The following is a 25,682-nucleotide window of genomic DNA, read 5'->3' as shown; positions in this document are numbered from 1 at the left end:
TTTAACTTGTTTATCTCTTAAAGCCAGTTGCTGGCTTGTTAAAATGCACATATTTATGTCTCTTTGGCCCAACCGCATTAACAACATATCAATGGTATCTTGGCTTCGGCTGTAAACCAGCTGCAAGTCCCAAATGTCAGTTTGTGTTTCAAAGCGGATTTTAAAAGTGTGCCTGCTGGAGATCACAAAAGACTTGGGACCTTTAAAATGTAAGCAGAAGGGGATCAACATTTGTGATGAGGTTTACAAATGCATAGCACATGCAAATACAATGTAATCCATGGGAATGGATGTAGCTGCACCTGGCTTTTATAATTTCATAGAAAATTAAACATTTTCAACAAGGTTATCATATGCAGTTGTGAGATGTTTTCACAACAGCGCGCTTTGTTTGGAGTCATTGGATTTCATTGTAATATTTTGTCATAAAATGTGATTTCACATGCTGATTAGCCTATTTAATGCTTTCTGTTTTCTGTTTGAAGCCATTTCTAGAATATCATTACATTGTTGATGCAACAGTCAGTGTATAATTATGTATTATTGTGTGTAAATATGTACTGTATTTAAAGGTACAGTACTAATTACAGTTAATCATTTAAGGGCCAGGAGATCATGGCTGAGTCCAAAATCCCATGCTCTCTTGAGTAGGTACTTATTATGAATAAGTCATTTCTTCACAACCACTAAAAAACTATGTTCTTTATAGAATGATTGTGTGTCGTATGAATGTAATCTGGACGCACTGCGTTTGCCATGTTGTCATTATCATGTGACCGACCAGCGTTGTGTCTCGTCACTGCTATTCACAAATCCTCTCCCGTGGCCTCATGGGATAGTAAAGTGACCGTATGCACACTTCAGAATCTCACTGGAAGTAGGTCATCCGGGTACTTTTTGCCTACTCTTTTGTGACATACTGTTTTTCGCCTACTATATAGGGAAGTATGCTATTTCGGATGTAGCCCATGTCTGTGTCCACATCCAAAGGGATCTGCCATGCTAGGAAGATAGCATTGAGTGGTGCAGTGATGACATATTTTTGTAGGCCGACCTGGAAGTTTACATCCCCCTGGTTCCCTCGACAAAAACCCATTGGTTTTTCCATTGGTTTATGGATTATTACAGAAATTATTATGGTTTTGTTCATCATGATAATCTTCACAAATGAACACACATTTTATACATTTTGAAGCCTAAATCCAATTGCCAGAAGTAAAGCTACACCACGTTCACATGACTTCAACATCACCACCATTAGAGATGAGATCACTGCATGTTCGTTTCCTCGTAGAGCTCGTAATTACAACTTGTAAGCTGGTTATTTTCTGAGAGCTCCTTTTTGTACCACGTGACCGATGCAGATTAATTTAGGTGTTTAGGTGTATAACTGAACAACTCAGAATAGAACGTGTTGTCATCTCAAAATTATGGGAATAACGTCATGGCGTGAACGCAGCATACGTTTCCAATAACTCTTTCAGTTTAATTCATTTTCCCTGAAAATGGGAAAATTCGGCACGATGATGTTTAATGTCTCCAAAAAAACTTTTTTAATCCCATTTAGCCACTTGTTAGCAACTAGTAAAATTTTATTACAGATGTATTTTTAGAATAAAATGTGAAAATTCCTTGAGCTTGTGTTAACCACACGCCTTATTTTAGGCATTTCTCCAAAAAACGTTCAGGACAATGGAACTAGAAGTGGCAAAAAGCTTGTTTCTGGATTTTGGACCTGCAAAAACATATCATCCCTGCAGCACTATATTTTTGTAGTACTTTTTAAACGGATAGCTCATCCAAAAATTTATATCACGTCATTGAACTATTGACTGACTGTACATGCTTTACCATGGCACCATAAAATCATAATACGATCTAAAAACAAATTCAAGTAAGTTTTGGAGATAAGTGAATATAGGCCCATGTTGCACCCTTCCAGGACTTTTGGGCCTCTTTGTGCATGAACAGTTAAAACAGTTGTTTAGTGAAGGACAGGCATGATGCAGGATTTATGGCGGCAGTGATGTCACATAAATTATCTGATAGACATCTTTAAAAACGATCATACATCCCATTATAGTATTTGGAATGATTCCAAAGCACCAGTCCAAACGGAAAACTGTGTAAACCTTTTATTAAAGAAAAAAAAAAACACACAAAAAAACCTGACAACTGTGAGAATAACAATATTAGAAAACTTTACAAGGTTTTCTGGGGATGTGGCACTTTTTACAAAATAGGAAGAATTGTTATGAAAATAAAACAATTTTAAAATCAAAAGAAAGACAAAACACTGATGAACATTAAGGCTCAAAAAGATCTGGACGATGAATGACAATTTCTGTTTCTCTGATAAAAACACGACTTTTGTCTTATTATGTCTTGTCCACTCCATGACAGTTTCTTTGATAAACAGACAAAACATAAGAAACAAAAGAAAAAGTGGTTGATGACCAGCAAATGTGTGTTCAATGCAACAAATGCAGTGTGGCATCAAAGGACAAAAATGAAACGAAACAACAGCACACGCATACTCACATTTGGAAAACACTTTTATCAAGTAACGAATACAAAACTGCATAGGCATGGATTTGCGTTATGGATGTCTAGAAGCTCAGCAAATTTTTTTCTTTTTTAATCTTTATTTCTGCAATAGTCAAATTTTGTCAGTGTAAACAAATAAATTAGTATTTACAATGTCTAGGTTCTGAAAGCATTGCAAAAAAAAAAACCTAGACATAACTTGATACTGAATTGCAAGAGGTCATATAAATACTTTACACAAGTAATTATGATACAGTCTTAATATAAACATCTTCATCTCAAAGGTCTCTAAAACATTTATATGCTGATCAAACCCAAAGCCCCTGTTAGAATCGAGGGTTGTAGAAAAAGATGTCTCCATTACAACAACAAATCCAAAAAAGAAAAATTCTGCACATTGTAACAATACAGAGGAAGAAAAAAAATCTTGTGCAAGTAAAGCAGTTGGTGATAAAGTTGGTGATTATTTTTCCTCTAGATTTTGTTACATTTTGTAAAAAAAAAAAAACGAAAAATACCACAAACATAATGTCTGATTAACATTACCCAAACTTTGGCTAACAAAGACTGACTTGAGGACACAAAAACATCTATACAAAAAAAATCCCTATAAATGTGCTTGTCGTTTAAGTTCATTATTTCTCCTCAGGAGGAGGTTTGTGGTCTGTTTCCCTTCTGTGTAGTCCACAAAAGTCTTTGGTCTTCTGTGTTTTGTCAGAGAGTGTGAAAATGTGTTGTTGAGATACAGTCTTTAAGGAGGGTCATTTCTTCTCTTGTTCAGTTATCTGAAAAGCAGAAAAAGAATGAAAAAAGTGGCTTTGTTTTTATGCTTTGCTATTAATGAATCTGCTTTGCTATTATTTTAACAGATAACACTAAACCATAGGTGATGCAGACTCTGTTTTCCGAGCACTTTTACATAATAATAATAATAAAAATACATATGCTACTGTATTTCAGACAGGTGGAGAAAATGAAGTGGCTGGAGTAGGAAGAGAAGGGTTTTAGTTTTGACGGGCCACAAGTGTAGAAATGGTGTTAGAGACAGTGGTTCGACACACATTACTAATACAAACAGGGGTGTAATTTAAAGGGATACTCCACTTTTTTTGGAAATAGGCTCATTTTACAACTCCCCCAGAGTTAAACAGTTGAGTCTTACCGTTTTCGAATCCATTCAGTCGAGCTCCGGGTCTGGCGGTACCACTTTTAGCATAGCTTAGCATAGATCATTGAATCGGACAGGACCATTAGCATGTCTCTCAAAAAAATGACCAAAGAGTTTCAATATTTTTCCTATTTAAAACTTGACTCTTGTACCATGAGTCCAGCAGGCGTAATGATATGACGCAGCGCCTGAAAATAGTCCCCAGCTCGGTAACTTCCAACGTGACCGGGACTAAGTTTGTCTAACCTATTAGACCTATTTTCAGAGAGAGAGATGATTTTTTTGAGAGAGATGCTAATGGTCCTGTCCGATTCAATGATCTATGCTAAGCTATGCTAAAAGTGGTACCGCCAGACCCAGAGATCGGCTGAATGGATTCGAAAACGGTAAAACTCAACTGTTTAACTCTGGGGGAGTTGTAAAATGAGCCTATTTCCAAAAAAAGTGGAGTATCCCTTTAAACAATTACCCATGTTTTGTTATGATAAACTACTCACCTCGACACTCGTACTTGAGATCAGAGAAGTAAACCAGTTCCTGGGAGAAGACGAACAGTCCTAATCTCCCTCCTGCAAATGTTTGATCATAAACCGGCCCTGAGTCTGACATGATCTGTTTCCCCTCATAAACCACCACTCTGGTGAGAAAGAACATAGATCTGTTAACTCTACATGCTTTATAAGATCACTGTGTGAGTTCAGTCCTTCCTGTTAATCACCTGATGAATCCTGTCTTGGGTCTGTGGATGAGATGCCACCTGTAGGCGGTGTAATCCTTCCAGCCGATATTTTTAGGGTCGTGCCACAGTGTGCGGACCTGTCAGACCACATATAGCGATTAGTTTGAGCAAAGGTTACCATAAACGCTAACAGATCAGTCATATTTGATGAGAAGTCAGCCTTGCCTGTCCAGGAGTGTCACCAGTGTGCCACAGGGCGTTACGCAGGTGCTCCCCTGTGCCCGTGGTAGAGTTGACCACTTTCAGAGAAACCCCTGAGATGCCAAAGGCCTTTGAAGGTTTGTCCTCCCAGTACGTCTGAGTTATCTGCTTCCACATTACCACGTAGAATCGCCCGCTGGACTGATAGCCAAACACAAACCCAGCGTAATCGTCATCTCTGTCAGTGTTGACGTAGAAAGTGCCACTGAAATCCACAGAGTTGAACTCATCGAAACCTGAAGAGCAATTAAAAAGTTGAAGTGTCATTTCCTCAATGACATCAAGCTAAAATCATGACCAGATGGGCTACTCTGAAAGCTCACATACTCACCCACAGCAATACCAGGGTCAGAATTGGCAGTCTGAACCAACTCTTTGCCTTGATGTCTGACCACCCAGTTGGGATCAATTTGTGTCGTTCCTTTGGGGTCCAAATGCACCATCTGAAACTTCCTGAAGTCTGTGATGCTGATGGCGTCGTTCTCAGGGCACACATCCAAAAAGTCTGGAATGCTGTCATTGTCAAAATCATCTTTGCAGGCATCGCCTCTTCCATCCCCTATGGAAGAAAGTTAGAATAGTTCATAAAAAATGTCAGTAGATCTGTTAAATCTGCCATCCACACTTTTTAAGATTTTTAGCAACCAAAAAAAATTAATTAAAACCAAAAATAATATACACACATAATAAAAATAATAATAATAGTAATTTCCATTTTAATGTAAATATTATACATTAAGTAAATAATAATAAAAACATTTATATAATAGTTTACTTCATTTATTAATAATATGAATAATTATTAAATATAATTAATAAATAATTTATTTATTAATATTTAAATTAATTAAAAATGCAATACAATTATTAAAATAAAAACATTAATAATTATTAATCAATAAATAAATATACATATTTACTGCCCCAAATTTAGAGCATGTGCGAATTATATTATATTATATTATATTATATTATATTATATTATATTATATTATATTATATTATATTATATTATATTATATTATATTATATTATATTATATTATTAATTACTTGGTTAAAAATTATTACGGTTTTATATTTTAATAATTATTGTTCATAATATTTACTATTTATATTTTTCAACAATTTGAATATTAATATAAATGATCTAGAAATTATATTATATTATATTATATTATATTATATTATATTATATTATATTATATTATATTATATTATATTATATTATATTATATTATATTATATTATATTATATTATATTATATTATATTATATTATATTATACCCACCCACACTAAGTTGTGTGTAATAAAATTGTTAGGGGTTATAGAAATATTTTAACCAAAGGAATATTTCATCTAGCATCCCAGCTCTCTTCTCCAAGCACAAAGCAATCTCAGCTGTCCTTTCATGTCATGTACATTAACATGTGACTGGCTTCAAATGTGAAATCTATTAAATCCAGACTTTAGCACATCAAATATGAGGGAAAAGTCAAGTAGGCTTTTGCACAGATGCCAGCTCTTGCTATGATGTCTGTTTTTACAGTAGTTGACTTTCTCTCCTTGGAACCATCTTGACTCTATCCAAGAAACTAAATATAATGAAGTGGGAGAAGTATGATAGCATCTGACAACTTCGGCCTCCAACTGCAACCGCTTTCCATTTTCCCACCAACACAAAAAAAATCAGTTAGCCTTAACGAAATGCGGCACAGTGGGGCAAATCACACGCACCCTTCAGTAACCACCTGCAACTTATGAGAGTCTGACATCATTTTCCTTGACCCTGGCTACACTAAAGGAAATTTTCCAGTTGTAAATATATCTGAATCTCAACGAATGCAAAAGAGAAAAAAAACAAAAAAACGTAGACATAAATGAACAGATTACAGATGACTGGTGTGTGTGTGAACTTTTCTTTTCACAGTCAGTAGAAATACAGAGAGTCACTTCTAAATATTTAAATTTAAGCAATAAATTCATTCACCATCAGTGTCTATTTGATCTTTGTTGGGCACCAGTCTGCAGTTGTCCTTGTCATCAGGGATTCCGTCATTATCGTCGTCAAAATCACAAGCATCTCCTTTCCCATCTTTGTCATGGTCGGCCTGGTTGGCGTTGGGAATGTAGGGACAGTTATCCAGGCTGTTCTGGTGGCCGTCCTCATCAATGTCCTGATTGTTGTCACACTCATCCCCAACTCGGTCATTATCTGAGTCAGACTTTTAAAACATACAAATTACTTTGTTAAACTGTTTCAAAACATACTTCCTATTTGTGGGAACGTGTGTTTACTACGCCTGTTGTACCTGGTCAGGGTTGTGCAGCAGAGGACAGTTATCACACTGGTCACCCACGCCATCCATATCTGTGTCCTTCTGGTCATTGTTGTACATGTAGGGGCAGTTATCATGCTCATTCAGAACCTCTGAAACACATGCAAACAACAGCATTACACAGAGTTCAATGGACAAAATAACTGTCGGGAAATCCAACAAATTTGCACCTGACTGTGGTGAGATATTTGCATTGTTTTTGGTTTATTATTTATTTTCATTGAAAACTGTGTTTGGGTTTAAACCCAGCCTGGGACTAATCATTACAGAAACCCAAGCTTGTCAAGTCTATAAACAAACAATGAGTACTGTTGATGTAATTTGCGTGAATGTTTCTCACCATCTCCATCGATGTCTGCGGAGCAGGCATCTCCCTCGCCATTACCGTCGGTGTCGATCTGAGCGGGGTTGTGCTCATATGGGCAGTTATCACAACGATCACCAACAAGATCTTTATCGTAGTCAAATTGCCTGGGATTATACAGCAGAGGACAGTTGTCCTGGGGCACAGGAGAAACAAATACAAGCTTAGTGTAAATTAAAAAAAGATTTTCAACAATATTATTAAGGAATTTGCTTACCCCCTCATCCATGATTCCATCATTATCATCGTCTTTGTCGCAGGCGTCTCCTTGACCGTCTTTATCAAAGTCCTCTTGGCCTGAGTTTGGAAGGTTGGGACAATTGTCCTGCACAACGAAGGATAAAAAATATTATTTTTATTAGTTGGGAAAATTAACACTTTAATGTGTTACACTGTTTAATGTGTTAAAAATGAGCTAATGCAGCATCTGTTTTTTTTGGCCAGTAGAGAGCTAGATCTACATTAATTTGGGGATTCACTGTATAAATATACACTACCGTTCAAAGGTTTGGGCTTAAGTATGATTTTTATTTTTCATGAAATCTCTGTTACCTTTTTGCAGTGATAGGATTGGTTGGCTCCACACACCAGGTTCTGATTGGGCCAGCCATCAAGGTCGGAGTCCTCGCCGCAAATGAGACCGTCCCCAGCATAGCCGATTTTACACTCGCATTTAAACATTGGATCACTAAAGTGGCCAAGGTAGATACACTCAGCGGATCTGTGGCAGTTGTGGGTTTTATCCTTGCAGGGGTTTTCTTGCTCACATACCTAAAAAAATGAACAGACTTCAGCAACACTGAATAGCAGTCCAATTATGGTGAATAAAGAACTGGGTCGTCGGCTGTGGGGGACAACTGGGAATAGTGTTGTGAGGGCCTTTATATTGATAATTTCCTTTTATTTTGTTTGTTTCAGCGGTGCACATTTGCACATAACAAGTTTATTTGAAAAAGCTATTGGATCGCAACTATAAAATATGAGACAATTCCTTTCAGTCCTTTGTCAATTTACTACTCTTGGGCATTGGATGAAAGAAAGAAAAAAGTTGGAAGTTGGTGACAAACCTATTAGTTGTGGACGTTATGAAACTTTTGGGCAGAAAAGCAAATGACTCAGCTTTCCAAGAAATCTGCTAAATTTATTAATCCAAGAGAAATGGGAGAGTAAGAACAAGATCCATATGGTTGGCCACCATTATGGGCCCAAAGATTTTTTCATTTAGCTGACGTGTTTTGTCCAAAATGTCTCAGAATATACTTTCTACTCTAAAAGTTTGACACATTCAGCCTATTATCACGACCTCTGACTACCAACCTAAGGCTATATTTAATAACAGCTTGCGCCAGCGCAAACCCTCTTTTGGAGTTAAAAACTGCTGTCAGGATTTACTAAAGACACGCAGTGAAAAATGAATGCTGAAAAGGCGTGGACAGTTATTTTTGCGGCTGACCTTATTGTATATGCATTTGTATAAGAGTTTCCCTTTCAGAAGCAAAATTTATGGGAGGAGAGTATTTAAATGAATCACGCAACGTTAATTTACTGGAATTTGCACCATTATTACCACCCCAAAAAAGCATTTCTTAAACCAGACGCTAATTTGCGCTGCTCTTGGTAGATTGCGTTGGTCATTATGGAGATGATCCGGCTTTATCTGTGTTCTTTAATTTGTGCGTCGTCTGTAGATCATTTGCAGAAGTTTCCACTCCCATCTGCGCTTTTTTGGAATTGCGCTTTCCGCTAAATTTGCCCTGATTAGTAAATCTGGCCCCTAATGCCTGGTCCACAGCGCAATCTGACTGATATGCAAACCACCACAATACTTTTTCTTTTTAGAATGCATTAAAGGGAAGCTTTGTATGAAATAGTTGATTCCAAAATAATAGCAAAGAAATGAATTAAATAATAACCTTGACAAAATAACATCCCAGACAGCAAAATAGTGTTGCCCAGATCCGGCCCACATTCACATGTACCAGATGTGGCCCGGATCTGGGCTGACACTATGTTGCTGTCTGGGATAAAATGTGCGTATACACTATGATCAGAATTTGTTAATCTAAAAATAAGTACAGACTATTTAACAGGAATAACTCAAGTTTGAACTTGCCAGATCGAGAAAGTGCTTTCCAGTTTTGTGTGTAATGCGCATCAGACGGTCAGCGAACGGACTGTGGGCGGCACATACTGTAAGCGTGCTGTCATTGGATTCAGCCAGGCTAATGAGTGTAAAACGGGAAACTAACACATTTAAATACTTGTGCAATAATTGATCCAATCTGTCCACAGACTGCATAACTGACCTGTTTATTTAGCTTGGCATCCTCCACTCCCATTCCAAAGGGCTGATTGCCTTTGTATCGAGGAGGGCAAGGCAAACAGTGGAATCCTGGGTCTGTGTTAACACAGCGCTGGGATTCAACGACTTTGAAGCACAGATCAGGGACCATGTCACACTATAGGACACAAAAAACAAACAGACATGTTTAGAAACATATTTGAAATAAGTATTTTTCACTAATCTTCACATTTATTGGTACTTGTTGGGTTACAAAATTTTTCTTTGGCTACGCTTCCCGTGTTGAATTGTGAGTAACGCAGTATAACAATTGCTTGTCACATGGCCCTAACTACATTATACTTTTTCCCAGATCTCTTTCCCATTGTACCTCATTCACATCCTCACAGAATGTTCCATTGCCACGGAAACCGACAGGGCAGGGCCCGCACTCCCACGAGCCGTCAGGGGAGCTGGTGCATTCAACACCCCCGAAGCATGGGTTGGATAGACAACCATCTGAGGAAGAAGAGAATGCAGAGGGAGAGGCTTACAGTTTAATCATGAAATTGATATGCATTTCATAAATCTCAAGAGATGTTCTGCACAATGTCAGTCAAAAGAGGTCCTTAAATAACAGTAAGATTAGTGAATGTACACTACCGTTCAAAAGTTTGAGCTTGTTAATTTTAGAGTATAAGTGTAAAAACAAAAATATTGTGAAATATTATACAAATTTAATAATTTTTAATTATTTTGATGAATAGAAATTTCAAAAAAACAGCATTTATTTAAATTGTTTCCCCAAGGTGAAGCAACATAACCGACTTTGGTAGGTCACATGATAATGACAACATAGCGGATGTAGTACACCCGGATTACTTTCATGCTGTAGAGCATACTTTTTTAGCGTTCGTGAAGTACTTACTCAAAATAAGTACAGTACCTACTCAAGACAGTATGCGATTTTGGACGCAGCCCTTGTGTTTCCTTGTTCCTATGTTGTTGCTGTAACATAGATGGTCTGTGTTCTTTTGTCCCCTAGCACTTTGTGTTCCTTAGCTCTTAGTTCTTTGTTTATATTTTGTTTGTTTGCATTCATCCGCTCTACACTTGCCATCTCTTTTGTTCCTGCCAGTGTTATAATAAATGTCTTTACTGTCACTTTGGATCAAGTTAATACATCTTTGCTGAATCCTTGCCTTTATGCTTTATTGTATTTATTGTGATATAAAGCCAACATAAAAATGGACATCTAAATAAACAACAGAGAGTTTTGGCAGCTGCTAGTTTTATTTCGACCACCAGACTGAGCTGAGGCAGAAGGTTTAATAGTGGCTCAGCGATGGGAACAAGAGGGTGTCCAAGGTTTGGCCCCGCAGATACACAACTGAAGAGGGTCAAAGAGTGAGAATATGTGAAAAGAAAGTGAAAAGGTAACATACCCACAGGGCAGTCCTGTTTGTTGCAGGAATCAGTGTCCTTGGACTCTCCTGGGCATTTCTTGCCACCATACTGCGGACGAGGGCTGTTACACACGTGTGTTCGTGTCCTTGTTCCTCCTCCACAGGTGGCGGAGCAGATCGCCCAAGGAGACCACGGCCCCCAGGCTCCATCCACTACGAGAAGAAGAGAGTACCGTGAAAATCACAGTATTAAGCTGAGTTTACGGAGACATATTACTGTATGTAAGATCACTCAATGCAAATAGGTCTAATATTGTCTCAGCCTCATTTCACAAGACTAAGTCTAGTATATACAAGAGAAACGCATGACTCCCAGCACTCACTCGGACAGGGTTTGGCTTCACACTTTTGCGTCTCTCTCCCGCTGCCCTCACAGTCCTTTCCTCCCAGTTGAGGGACCGGGGCGTTGCAGTGGCGAATTCGTGTGATCTGTCCCTCTCCACATGTCACAGAGCATGATGACCAAGGGGACCACAAACTCCAACCACCGTCTTGTCGGACTGTAACAACAGTCAGAAAACTGGCATGATTACCAAAGTCATATACAATAGCATATGCAGCCTTGTGGAAGATCCTACTTTTAAGTTTGTAATTACGAAATTATGAGTATTCAAGTGATGATTTTGGCCTAATAGATATACATGATGCTTGCTCAATCTTACACATTACCATTCAAAAGTTTGTGATAAATTGATCAAAAGAAATAGTAAATACATTTATATTGTCACAAAATATTTCCATTTCAAATGCTGCTCTTTTTAACTTTCTATTCATCAAAGAATCTTGAAAAAAAGTAATCACGGTTTCCACAAAAATATTAAGCAGCACAACTTTTTGCAACATTGATAATACGTAATAATAAATGTTTCTTGAAGGATCATGTGACACTGAAGACTGGAATAATGATGCTGAAAATTCAGATTTTCCATCACAGGAATAAAGTACTTTGTAATGTATATTAAAATAGAAAACACTTATTTGAAATTGTAATAATATTTCAACATATTACTTCTTTTTTACTGTATTTTTTATCAAATAAATACAGCTTTGGTGAGCATGAAGGATTTTCAAAAACATAAAAAAAAATCCTAAAGACCCCAAACTTTTGAACGGTGTTGTATTTCTCTCTTCTTTCTTACACTTTATTGGCAAATGTATGGCATTTTTACGCCTAATAATGAAAGAATATTCATTAGATATACATACATAATGCTTTGCTTCAGTAGTTTATTACAATAAATGTTTTCTGGCAAGATGTATCGCTATGAACAGCACAGTAAACATTCACAAGTGAAACTTAACAATGACAAAAACAAATCAGCCAACGGAAAGTTGCGGAGGCATTCATGTGCACTCATCTCATTCAGACATGACCTGAATGCAGTGTTAAAGCAGCAAACAAACCCACACAAACAATGACATCTTTCATTTACATTAGTAAGTACAGAGGCATGAGGTCCAGGAATGACACAGGGTGGGACAGCCAAAAACTTGATGAAGCGATGACCACCTGGCCCATAATTCTGGACCCGCCACCCCATCGTCTCTTTGGGATTCGGCATGGGAGAGACCCGATGGTGTATTCAGGCCAGGGGTGACGCAATGAGCATTAAAGGGAGAGTTCACCCAAAAATGAAAATGTTGTCATCACTTACTCACCCTCATATTGATCCAATCCTGTGTGAGTTTCTTTCTTCTGCTGAACACAAAAGAAGATATTTTGAAGAATGTTGGTAATCAAACAGTTGATGGACCCATTGACTTCCATAGTAGAAAAAAAAAAATACAATGGAAGTATTTGGACCATCAACTGTCTGGTTACCAACATTCTTCAAAATATCTTCTTTTGTGTTCAACAGAAGAAAGAAACTCACACAGGATTGGAACAACATGAGGGTATGTGATGGCAAAATTTTCATTTTTGGATGACCACATGGGTCTGAGTACACGGGCCCACATTATGAGGAGCAGAGAGACTGGAATTAATTTGATATAAATCTAAAAAGCTCTGAAGGGTGTGGATTTTGGAATAAACTGCTGCTTCAAAGTATAATAAGTGATTATCATCAAGGTATTCATCAATATTTTTCCTCTAAATGTCACATGAGTTGAATGACTTCTCTAGGCTTGTGAGATTTTACTTTACCAGTGTGATTACTGAAATGTTCTTTTCATGTATTCTCTAATGTCTGCATTTGATATCTGAATGCAGTAACAGTGCTTGCTCATTTATCCCGGCTTCCAGAAATGAAATATGGAAAGATGTTGTGTTTTATTGTATCTGTTTTTCTAGGGTACCCTGACGACTATAAGTCACAGGGGTCATTGAAGTCTATAGTTTAAGGGAACCTTTCTCAGTTAAAACCTTACTTTCCAGTTAGACTAAAGTGTAGCTCTCCTTGAGAGAAAGAACGCATTACAGTATATTGATGTTTTGAGACGACTCTCCTGTTTATAGTTAGAGCCTGGCCAAATCCAACCTTGGAAAAGCTGTGTGTCAGTGTGTGTGTTAGTCTTTTTGATTGCAGGTTAAGGAACCACTGGCATTATTGGAGATTGACTGAGTTGTTGTTCTGGACATGCTGGCGCCCAGCAACCCAAATCTGAGAACTGGAAGGTCACGACGTGCTTAACTTCAGGGTCCGAGTGTCAGCTGCATAATCGATGGAGATATGCTTCAGTCTATCTGTATATGTGTGGAAAATTACTATGTTTATCTATTTCTTAGCCAATGAGAATCATTCAACCTGAAGCAAGGACATAGCTTAGACCTTGGAGAAGATCTTTATTGCTGTGATCTTTGTAACTGTAAGCAGGGCAGCCTACGAACTCCTGTGTGAGTCTTGAAGCTGACTTCTGCAAATGAAACTGCAAACTATCTTCAGTAAATCTTTTCTTTAATTTATTATAATTCTGACTCCGGGTCTTCATTCATCATGGTTCTGGGTCTTTGACTGTAAAACCCCTTACAGCTCAATGTATTAATGTATGAATACATACAGATATTGTTTCGCGGTAATTGTAATAAAGGCCAGTTTGTCCATTGCTGTCCAAGATACCAGCTGGTAACATTTGTCAGTTATAAAAAACATTTGAGTCAGCCGTAAGCCAGAGTTAGCACTGGTACACCACAAAGAGCCATATGCCACTCATTAAAGCCTCACTGAGCATAAGTGATGACTACCAGCTCGTTCCCTTGCTGATGGAAAGGAGTTTGTCTATTAGCCCATGCTCCATAAATATTTACAACAGATGATGAAAGAAAACACCCATGTTGTTACAAAATCTTCCGCCTGCCACAAAATCAGGTCAATAAAATCATGTTGGATTCTTCAAGGGAATTGACTGGCTTGAAATCACAGGCTCAGTATATGGCTAATGAATATTAATTAGGTGATGTAACATTCCATCAGTAGCAATAACCGATTTGATGAAATGTAGGTAAGTGGGTGCCAGCCAGTAGATTACCGCTTACCGCTTAAGTGTGTGTTCAGCCTAATGCCAATTCAAACGCTTGGCAAGGGGCTTCTGTAGTTATTATATTACTTCAGCCCTGCATTAAAAATCAATGATATTTGATTGATATGGCCTACTTCAAAAGATTAGTTGCCCCCAAAATTAAAAATCTCTTATTATTTTCTTATGCTTTCTTTTCCAAACTCATTTGAATTTATTTCTTCTGAAGAACATAAAATGAGAAACTCTGACAAATCGTACTGGTTGCTGCTCTTTTTCCTGCCATTACAATAAGTGGCGACTGAAGCTTTCAACCTTCATAAAGTACACAAAAGCACCATAAAAAATCATAAATGTGATCTATATGATTTCTGCACTATATTTAAAGTGTTCTGAAGTCCTCACACAAAGGAATTGGATGGTTTCAGAAAACTTTCAGAAAAATTACCAATATAATTGACAAATTGTATAAATTTATGCTCATTACGTGCATGTACCTAATTTTTTTTTTGTGCAAAACTCCAAAAACTTATCTATACATACAATTTACTGCAGTTTCCAGCTAAAATGACCATTAGTAAAACTTTTGTTCACACTTTAGATTAGGGTCCAATTCCCATTAACCAATTATTAACTATGACTTTTGCCTCAATAAACTCCTAATTACTGCTTATTAATAATAAGGAAGTTGTTAAGTTTAGGTATTGTGTAGGATTAAGGGATGTAGAATATGGTCATGCAGAATGAGGCATTAATATGTGCTTTATAAGTAAGTATTAATAAACAACCAATATCCTAGTAATATGCATGCTAATAAGCAACTAATAGTGAGAATTGGACCCTAAACTAAAGTGTTACCAAACTTTGATTCTTTTTTACACAAATTATGATTAGAGTGACAGATTATCATATGAATAAAGACTTATTTTCACATGGTTATGTTCTAGCATTTTATTTCAATTCCAAACTGCCATGATAACCAACATAGAACGTTGCACGATTCAAGTTCATCCGTTTCGGATAAAACTAAATACGATTTTAGTGGCACTCACTGGACATTTCACTTTTAAAGTGCAGGAACAACTCCACTTGTACATCTTTCCAATGATCCTGGGTTGTTTGTTACACTTTTATTTTGCTTTTGCATATTTTTTAAGCTTAAAAGCATCAGACCTCCTTTATTGTAATTGCATTAAAAGAGCAACGAGTACTTTCTCAATTTATCTTCCTTGGAAGAAAAAGTCATACAAGTATGATGGAATGACACGAGTAAATCATTGAATTGCCATTTTTGGACGAACTTTTCCTTTGAAAGCTCAAAACTATTTTTAAACAACAAAAACAACAGCCAAAATAAATATTTTTTCCCCATAAAGATTTAGAGATTCTGGCTAAAAGTAACCTGAGAACCAGCGATTCTTTTTCTTCCATTTTCATTATTTTTAACAGCTGTTTAGATAATATGACAGCTGCATTTGAGACCTCTCTTTCTACTCTGTTCCAAACACAACCGTGGTCTGCGGAGACTTTACAGACGGGTGCATTATTTTACTATCACGATAGACTCTGATGCACTGATACAACTGAAACAAATCAGTGAGAGAACCATCTGTGCACTTGCAGTTATAAGGTGACGGACCACATTTCATAAGGCCACAAGCAAGAGGAATCAATCCAATCCCACTTAAACCGCTGTGGTTTTCGTCCAAGATTTTAGACTTTTTGGACAAAACAGGCAAGAAAATGGTGTCCAAAATGTCTCTATATGACCAAAGAACAGGTGTTCAGAGAAAGAGTGCAGTTAATAACGGTCAAACAAAGACTGGCTGTCTCACCACGACTGTCGCATTTTCCCAAGCTGCATCTGCGGGTTTGGATGGAGGGGCCGCTGCAGGGGTTACTTGTGGCATCACACGACCTGCCTCTTTGCTGGGTGCCTGTTCCACATGTGACGGTACACTCCGTCCATTCAGACCAAGGCGACCAGCCGTCCTCGCTGTCTTTAGCTATACACACATGAACACACAACACACATTTAGCACTGGTAACTTCAAGCACAATTCACCCCGTTCTAACCCCACCACACCCATCACGGTGCTCCTTGTTGTTAATATATTTACACAGCAAAGGCAACATTGTTCTTCAGCTCTGATGTTTTGGAGCTTAAGTTATACATGACATCATCTTTCTCAACCCACTTCAGAGCATGGGAACATACAGTAATGCTTGTTACTCATGGATAATAAAAAATGTGTGGTTGGCAAACACAAGCACTTTTAAAACAATAAAAGTTCTATATCATTTGAGAAAAGAAAAAGTCTGCCTGTTTATAAACTTCTGTTCAAAAGTCTGGGGTTGGTAAAATTTAAAAAAAAAAAAAAAACCTTTTTGAAAGAAGTCCCTTATGCTCACTGAGGCTGTTACAGTAAAACCAGTAATATTGAGAAATATTATATCAATATATTTTAAAATAACTTTTCTATTTTAATATACATTAAAATGTAATTTAATGCTTGTGATGGCAAAGCTGAATTTCCGGCCATTACTCAAGTCTTCAGTGTCACATGAAATTATTCTAATATGCTGATTAGCTGCTCATTTATTGTTATTTTTGAACACCCGGCAACAAGGCTAGCTTCACTGCGATAACAAATTGAACAATTCACTTACCAAAAAGATAATACAAAAAATCCAAAATACATTCAGGTGATACATTTTTAAAATACATCAGTTAAAAATTGATCTGAATAAAAACATTGTCTATTTACATTAAAAAAGCCAGTAATTGGAGTTTAAAAAGATTAGCTGCACAAGAAACATTTCATATTATTATTAGTTAAAAATGATTGCGCAGCAGCATTTATTTAAAATAGAAATCTTTTGTAACATTATAAATGTCTTTAATGTCACTTTGGATCAATTTAATGCATCCTTGCTGAATAAAAGTATCATTTTCTTTAAAAAAATCTTACCTTCCCCACTTTTGAACAGTCGTGTATGTGTGCATGTACTGTAACTGTGTCTACACTCAAAGTGCCTGATGACATGAAAAACTTTGTACTTTGTATCCTACTTTATCTTTAAGGACAATCCATTGGTATAAAACTAGCATGAGTTATTTTAAAACACCCAAACTATGTCAGGTTACCATGAGAAACATCACAAGCTGGCATTTAAATACAACACACACAAAAGATATTAGTGAATAACATAATTTGATTTCAATTATGTCTCTAAACTGAATGCGAGACCCCATGCATCCAGTGTAGACATGTTGGGAAAATGAAAGCATGAAAATTGGGAATATCAGCAATGTACGTTACTCACGCAGACACACAGGACAGCATTCGCCATCTAGGAAAGTGGGGCTGGCACAGGCTACTGGAGGACATGTGATTTGATGGCACACAATCTTTGATTCCTGCAAGATAAAGCCGTAAGACAGAATCCTCAGAACAAAAGCAGAATGCCATTAGCTCTTTTTTCTTACCTGACAGGTGCACTTGGTGCAGCTGTCCACAACCCAGTCCTCCTTATCCTCAAAGAGACGGCCGTCTTGCCAGCACATGCGCTTGTCTTTGATGTTCTTCATATTCCCCAGCACCTCCTTCATCACAGTGTTCTCCTCAGTCTAACCGACAGATGCAAAGCAAGACAGATGGACAAACGGTCAAGAGGTGGCAATACTTCTGCCAATGTCTTCCACATGTAGATAAATAGAGGTGATTTAAACTACAATGACATGAGCGCACTTCTGTATATCAGGGGAATTATGCCTTTAAGAACAGGAAGCTCTGCCTTTGCCAATCTTGGATGGTTTTCTTTTTAAATATATTTTAAAATATAATTTATTCCTGTGATATGATTTTTTTTTGGCATCATTACTCCAGTCTTCAGTTACATAATCCTTCAGAAATCATTCTTATATGCTGATTTGGTGCTCAAGAAACATTTCTTATTATTATCAATGTTAAAACAGCTGTGCTGCTTATTTTTGTTGAAACATGATATTTTTTTCAGAATTCTTTGATGAATAAAAAGTTCAAAAGAACAGCATTTATTTGACATAAATAAACTGTCCAGCAGACACCTAAAGCCCTTTAAATCCCTACAGGGCCCCAAATTACATTTCTGGTTAAACGCCATGCTGAAGGAAAATTGTCCTCAAGTGACTTTTGACTTACATGTAATTTACTTGTCTTACAATTATGATTTGTGCTTTTAATGTTGACATTTGTAACATCAATCTAGGTTCTGTAATGTTTGAATGCAAAAAAATTCTCTTTTCAGACTTTTGTGTTATTTTGTTAGTCTTTGCTAGTCATTTCAATTTTCTGTTTTTCTTTTTCTCTCTTTTTTAATAAAAGAATGAAATGAAAAAAGAACACCCAAACCAGAATGTTGTAGTCCTGAGAGCTACAGTATTAGCAAACCATGAATTCGTGGCCACGAGTAAAGAGTTGAGAGAGAGGAAAGAGACAGAACAAGAGGTTGAGGGAGGGGAAAAAATAACAAGAAAAAATGTAAGGGAAGGAAAGGTTATTAACTTCTGAAGCACATTAAGAACATAAAATAATACACACACACACACAAAAAAAACCCGAACCACAGTTTGTGCTGATGAATTAATTTGTGCATGTGTGAGTGAGAAAAAAAAAAAAAGCATAGGTAGTAGCCATGAGTGTTAGGCTGTGAAACAGAACACCACACGGTCTGGAAGAGCCTCTGGGACCCGCAGCATCTAACGGCAGGATTTCCCAGAGATTATGCCCAGACTCCCTCATCGCTGGGAAGCTCCCAGTGGAGGATAAAGGGGCTGTTTAAACACTGCCAGACACGACTCGGTTCCTATTCACACTTCCTATCTCCCTCTAAAACAAACCATAAAACCCCAGCCCACATCTTCACGTTTTCCACTGCCTCTTCGGTCCTGTTTTCCTTTAATGGTTCTGTTTAGACTACAAGAATTTTTGCTTGCATGGTCAGATTTTATCTGTAATAAAATTCTCCAAATCAGAGATGGCCACCAACCTGAACAATGGAGCTTTATGAAATAAAATTTACATTTCAGATCAACCCAACAGACATAATTTATTCACCCTATTTTCGTTACAAATCTTTATGACTTTTTTCTGTATGAGAAATTTGATGGCCACTCTTTTCCATGCAATTACACTGAATGAGAACTGAGGCTTTCAAGGTGTTTTTCTCACATAAAGCTATTGTATGACTTCAGAAGACCTGGTGTATAGTGTACAAGTCGTATGGACTGCTTTTATGAGACTTTTATGGAGCTGTTGTGACCTTCTCGAGGCTTGAAATCCTCAGTCCCTATTCATTGCAATTGCATGGGAAAACAGTTTTTATTTTGTGTTCTTTTTCAGGTTGAATGAACTTATCTTTCAAACAAAACACATTCACCAGGTTTCACAGACAAGGCTTAAGTTTAGTCCCAGACTAAAATGCATGTTTGAACTGTTTTAACTGAAAGCAACTTGCACTGACATCTTAAATATGTCAGAGACATTGTTTGGTCTCAAGAAGCACACCAATAATGTTTTTCAAAGGCAGATTTATAAAAGCTATATGTCCTAATCCTGGCTTAATTTAAACCCTGTCTGTAAAACCAGACATTAAGTAAAACAACTTTACCACTTTCTGCAAGCCATCGATGAGATTGCCCACAATGATACGAAGACCTTTCAGTTCCTGCACCATGTTGCTGAGCTCCTCACAGGAACGCTCGCACACGTCCGATGCCATTTTCTCCTTCTGCCCAATGAAGTTGGTGGAGATAGCCGTGCTGACAGACACAGTCTCTGTACTCTCATTTACCACGTTAACTTCCTCTGAAAGGGATAAGAATGCAGTGGATCAGTGTTAAAGAACGTTACTTGAGAGTACCCAATAGACAACTTAATAATGTGACTTCTGACCCTAAAGATAAAGAGCAAGCAAAAAGACTTCACTTTTGAAATGGTACATGTGATACAAAGTGGCCTCATGAATACAATCAGAATACAGCAGCTATGTTAGAGATTTTATCGGGGTGCATGGATTATAAAACATTTAAGCGATGTGCAGGATATTCCACACCCCATAGATCATTCTCTCACTATATTTCTGACATAACTATAATAAATGCGCAGAAGCTACCCCAGAAGTAACATTTAAAGAAAGATAGTGATTTTTCAAAGCACATCTTGGAAAAGGAGGAAGGTGGTGTGGTTGGGGGATACGCAACAGCAGAGGAATGCTGTCCATTATGCCAAAACTCCCATTAGATATCTGCAGCCATTTTGGGGTCATTTGCGTATATTTTCTCCAGATTAATGGCGAACAGAAGACACTAAATCAGGGAGCCATGTTGATACCTCCAGAGGTTCCTTTGAGACTCATGCAGGGTTAGCAGCTTTTTAGAGACTGTTGAACTCGTTCAAATCTCTTTGGGGTTTCAGTCAACGCTGGGAAAATAAGTGTGTGTGTGTGTGTCTGTTTCAGCAACTTTCTAGGCAGGCTTTTGTGCACTTCAGTTTAGCTTTTATTTAGCAATACGTGGCACTCCTAAACTGGGGCACTAGAGAGTTTAGAGGGACCTCTGTACTGGCATCCTAACGTTCAGCAGTTGGCATGCATTTGTCCTGGCAATGGAAATGGAAGCCTTTTTGACTGCCATATCCTATGCATACTTATTCAGTTATAATTACAAGGAACTGAGAGAGCAGTGATGGAGAAATGCTCACACTCGCACATCTCACACAAGGCTTAGTTTTGTCATGGTCTCAAACTATTTATTTCAGCACAAAAGTCAGCCAGGTCCTGGGATGAGTTTATTTACTGGTTAAATAGACTATCTCAGTACTCTTCTCTGCAATAAATTGGAAACAGTGGAATCTGATGCAGATCATTCCAGATTGGTTTGTTGTTTAAAGGCCCTGACACACCAAGCCGATGGTCGGCCAACGCCGGGCCATTGTTGATCCAGTTTTTGCAGTGTGTTCCGCGCTGTTGGCACTTGTCTGACCTTTTCTGGGTTTTTATGACCGATTAAGCATGTTGAAGCATGTCTCCGCCACCAAAGAGAGAGAGAACTCTGATTGTATATCTCAGTGTTCAGGCGTAGCTTTTTCGCTGAGACGCAGCTGACGCGAGGTGACAACACAGTCAGCTTTCATCGCCACTAGTTCTTTTATGTCGGTTTGGTGTCTCATGACCTTAACACATTCTTATGCTTCCAACACTATGACAAGTCATTTTTGTAAATTTGACAAAAGCTCATTCATGTTAGCCAGTTAGATAACATTATTGTGGTGATAAATCTGCAGAAATTGCAGCAGAAATGTAGAATACCAAATGTTTCCGAGGCAGTTTTCCAGGCATAAAAATGGATGTAAACCATCATAAAGTAAGACTCTCACTGGCAATGATGAACTGGACTACTGGTGACTGTTTCATAAACTGGCCTGAAACGTTCTTAATGTTGGGCCCTGCCAACCAAAGCTTTACGGAACAGTCGGTCAAACCAGCCAGTTTGTGATCTGACCATGTGCATGTATAGAATTATGAGTATGTACTTCTTCCATTTTTCCACCTTCTCTTAAAGTATGAACTCCCTGCCAATGTATATTAATCAATGTATATTAATCCTCTTTATGGCATGTGCAAACTGGTTAACCCTTATACCACCACACTAACATGAGCGTTTCCCGTAAACATGATGTAATATGGTCAGAAATTTCCACAGCTCTGATCAGCAGATTTCGTGACCCACTTAGGTGAAAGCCAGAAGAGCTTAAAATGAAAACTGAATCCAACGGAAAACATACCAACCCTCTAAAAACAAATTTGATCATGAACTGCACAGAATAAATCCATATGGAGCTCCTGAAACCTTTTAGAAGTCCATGCATTTTGAGTGCCTAATCTGACACCTAAAAATCAGTTCAAAATAAGCCAGAGATCATGAAAGCAAACAATTAAGGTGAAATTTCGGGAATTACTGCAAGAACTTTCTGTGGTTTTCCCATGCTGACCTTTATAGTTTTCATATTTAAGAGATATGAATGAATTCTTACCAGGTTTAGCGATCTCACAACCTTTGTTTCTCAAGATGTTCTCTATCGGGGTGTCAAAAAGGAACTTCACATTCTGTAGCAAACCCTGTGGAATGACAGAGATTATAATAAGTCCATTATAATGTTAAAATGGGGTTATTTTCTTTAATCTTATTCAAATCTCCACAACAGTGGTGAATTTGTAGCATATAGGCAAAAGTCAATAGAACATGGTTCCTTAAAAGGTCCTTAGATGACTTCTACTTAAATTAACTTTATATATATTTCTACGACTTTTTATTACATAATATATAATTTCCCCATTTGGTTTAAAATACATTTTCACTTTCAGACCCTCAAAAAAGGATTTTCCTTCCCTATTTGGGGTTTATTGGACACTTAATATTCATTAATATTATCAGTTTGACTGCACTGACACTATTGAATGTGAACAAAACTTTATAGCTGATTCATAATTGACAAATTTTGCAACGTCGACACTGTAATTGAACACTGTCTTCTGTAGAGCTGCTTATAACCGAATTGAAGTAATTTTATAATTGTTGAACTGTTCAGTTATTGAACTAAACTGAATCAACACTGAACTGACATCAGCTAATAACGATACATTAATCTTTTTTAAAGTTGCTCTACAGGAGAATAAGAATTTGTCTCATGTTTGATAAAGTTTTCAAAAATTGATTTTTATTTTTCCTATTACTGTGAAGCTGCTTTGTAACAATCTGTATTGTATAAAGCACTATAAAAAATAAAGCTGACTTGACTATTTCACAGTACAGGAAATCATTACGCAGAAATAGCATAACAAGCATGGAATGAAGTACAGATGATGTTCGTTGGAGAAGAACTGGTCTTACCCTGAAGTGGTTTTCCCTGATAGATCCCTTAGCCACAAACATCTGACTGCTCTCCGGCCGCAAGTGCTCATAGAAAGGCTCGTCCAGGATCACGCTGTCAATCAGGCTACAGCCTACGTACAGATGAGCATTCTCTCCGTGAATGTACAGCGTGATGTTCTTCCACTGCGAATCCGACAAGTCCACGTCCTCAAAGGACACCACATTTTGAGATCCCTCGACCATGTAGACCAGATCAAGCGTGTTGGCGCGTCCATTGGACACAATCTCAAACTGACGGCTCCCACTGGGACCCTCCAGACCAATCAGGGTGCCCCTTGAGCTCTTGTCCTGTCGCATGGTGGCCACAAACACAAAACCCTCATTGTTCTGGACCTGCTTTAGGATCTGATGGAGGGCCAGGGTGCTCACAGCAGGGATGTGGTCAAAGCGGATGAAGCGGTATGCTGGCGAGTCCCAGTCGTGGCCCTTGAAGAGCTTGGCACCAATCGTCTTTCTGCTGATGCTGCTGATTTTGAAAAGGTCGAAGATGGATTCATCTTCCACATGGCCATCTTTGAATGAGTCGACATAAGCATTTCAGCAATGTGCGGATGATTATGTGAAAATATACAATACATTTTATGTGATGATTATGTAAGCCCATTAAAGATTACATCATCTCAGGTCAAAATCATTCAAAAGCTGTTTTGCATTGAATACCACATAGAGACTCTGTTAATAAATCAAACACAGATGTGCTTGGAGGCACAAAGAATAATGGGCAAATTGTGTAATATGGAAATCTAAAATTCAGAATTAGATATAAAGACAAGTGGGTAAATGTCAATGGCAACAGAAAAATAGGTTAACCCTAAATATTTAGAAACAATTTAGGAACAGGTGCATCATGGATTTACCTTGAGGTAGTGCTCTGATGCATAGTAACAGCAAGGGCAGAAAGCAGAGATTTCTCCTGAGTATCATAACTCCTTCAAAATACACATATACATACATAAAAACATCAAATATTAATAACCCATTTATTACCAAATAGCCCAATGAAACATTCCACATGCCTCAGTTGGGCTACAGGACATAATTGAAAATCGCAAATAAATAAATAAATAATGTACATTTTGTATTGTTATCAGGCAGTTGTGTTGAAAATGGAATAACAGTACAAATATATTATTTAATGTAACAATGCTTCAACAAACGGACTCTGGGTTTTACTACTGTACGTTTGCATATTCCTGGGTTTTATATGCCTTTATATAAGACAGCAATATTAGTAAGAGATTAATATTAGACCCTTTACCCATTTTATGTATCTCAATTATGACATTTTAAGGAGAACTGACACAGACATCATCTTCCAGAGGGGCAAACGGTAGGCTAATTAAACAGCTGTGGTCATGTGACTATTTAAACGAGCCAAGTAAAAGTTCACATAAAATCAAGACAGTCTGAACGTTCATTTATAGTCAACAACTCATGTAAAATACATCAACAGCACTTGTAGCCTAGACCAGTCAAAGTCAAAAGTAAATGGACACACCAGTGGGGACTAAACTACTTTTCAAGTTAATAAGATATTAAACCTGCATCATCATTATCAGAATGACATCCCAAACACTTTAGCTGATTGCAGTAGTAGTAACAGGTCTTTACAAACTGTAGCAGTCTTACTAAATAAAGACATCTGTAACAACTGTGACAATCTGTCAAACGTGGTTTTGGAGGAAAGAATGTGTAATTAATTATTATTCTCATAGAGAAAATTTGTCAAGTCTAGGGAGCCAATTTATTTAAATAGGCTATAAATGCTAAAAATAAAAAAAATAAAAATAAAAAAAAAAACTCACCTGTTGTGATGTGCAATCCAACTGAAACAGCACAAGTTTATTTGTCCTCTAAATCTTCAAGATAAATATGCGATACGCAAGGACTAAAATCCACAGTGTCTATAACATCCACACAGCTCCGAGTTTCAGTTCAATGGCCTGAGAACTACTGGACTGAAGCCCTTTATACGGTTCAGTCCGAACCATGTCAGTCAGGTTCGGATATAAAGCTGGACCTGCTGAGGGGGCTGAATTATAAGTTTCCCATCATATAATGTCATGCCGGTAGCCTACCAATGCAGTGAAACCTCCTGTCCTCCCCTGCAGTGACGTCTCCGCGTCCATATCCCGATCCAGAGTCT

General features: G+C 37.5%; 1 protein-coding gene across 1 annotated transcript; it reads right to left on the bottom strand.

Annotated features, from left to right (window-relative positions):
* Positions 1 to 2,120: 2,120 nt before the first annotated feature.
* thbs2a (thrombospondin 2a) lies at positions 2,121 to 25,682 on the bottom strand. The gene is made up of 22 exons (XM_084092338.1): positions 25,342 to 25,682; positions 24,394 to 24,465; positions 23,495 to 24,048; positions 22,638 to 22,722; positions 20,215 to 20,411; positions 18,053 to 18,193; positions 17,890 to 17,983; positions 16,398 to 16,568; positions 11,430 to 11,606; positions 11,086 to 11,259; positions 10,032 to 10,159; positions 9,666 to 9,818; positions 7,912 to 8,130; positions 7,577 to 7,684; positions 7,336 to 7,495; positions 6,969 to 7,087; positions 6,647 to 6,881; positions 4,987 to 5,214; positions 4,620 to 4,891; positions 4,434 to 4,531; positions 4,213 to 4,352; positions 2,121 to 3,332 (listed from the first exon to the last, which is right to left on the bottom strand). Exons 2-22 carry the CDS (start codon positions 24,458 to 24,460, stop codon positions 3,325 to 3,327), a joined length of 3,528 nt encoding a protein of 1,175 aa, XP_083948464.1. The 5' UTR covers positions 24,461 to 24,465; positions 25,342 to 25,682; the 3' UTR covers positions 2,121 to 3,324.

Source organism: Abramis brama (genome assembly GCF_963993115.1).
Source record: "Abramis brama genome assembly, chromosome: 19".
Taxonomy (NCBI): Eukaryota; Metazoa; Chordata; class Actinopteri; order Cypriniformes; family Leuciscidae; genus Abramis; species Abramis brama.
Note: the sequence above shows the minus strand (reverse complement) of the source record. Positions and strands in the feature narration are given on the sequence as shown.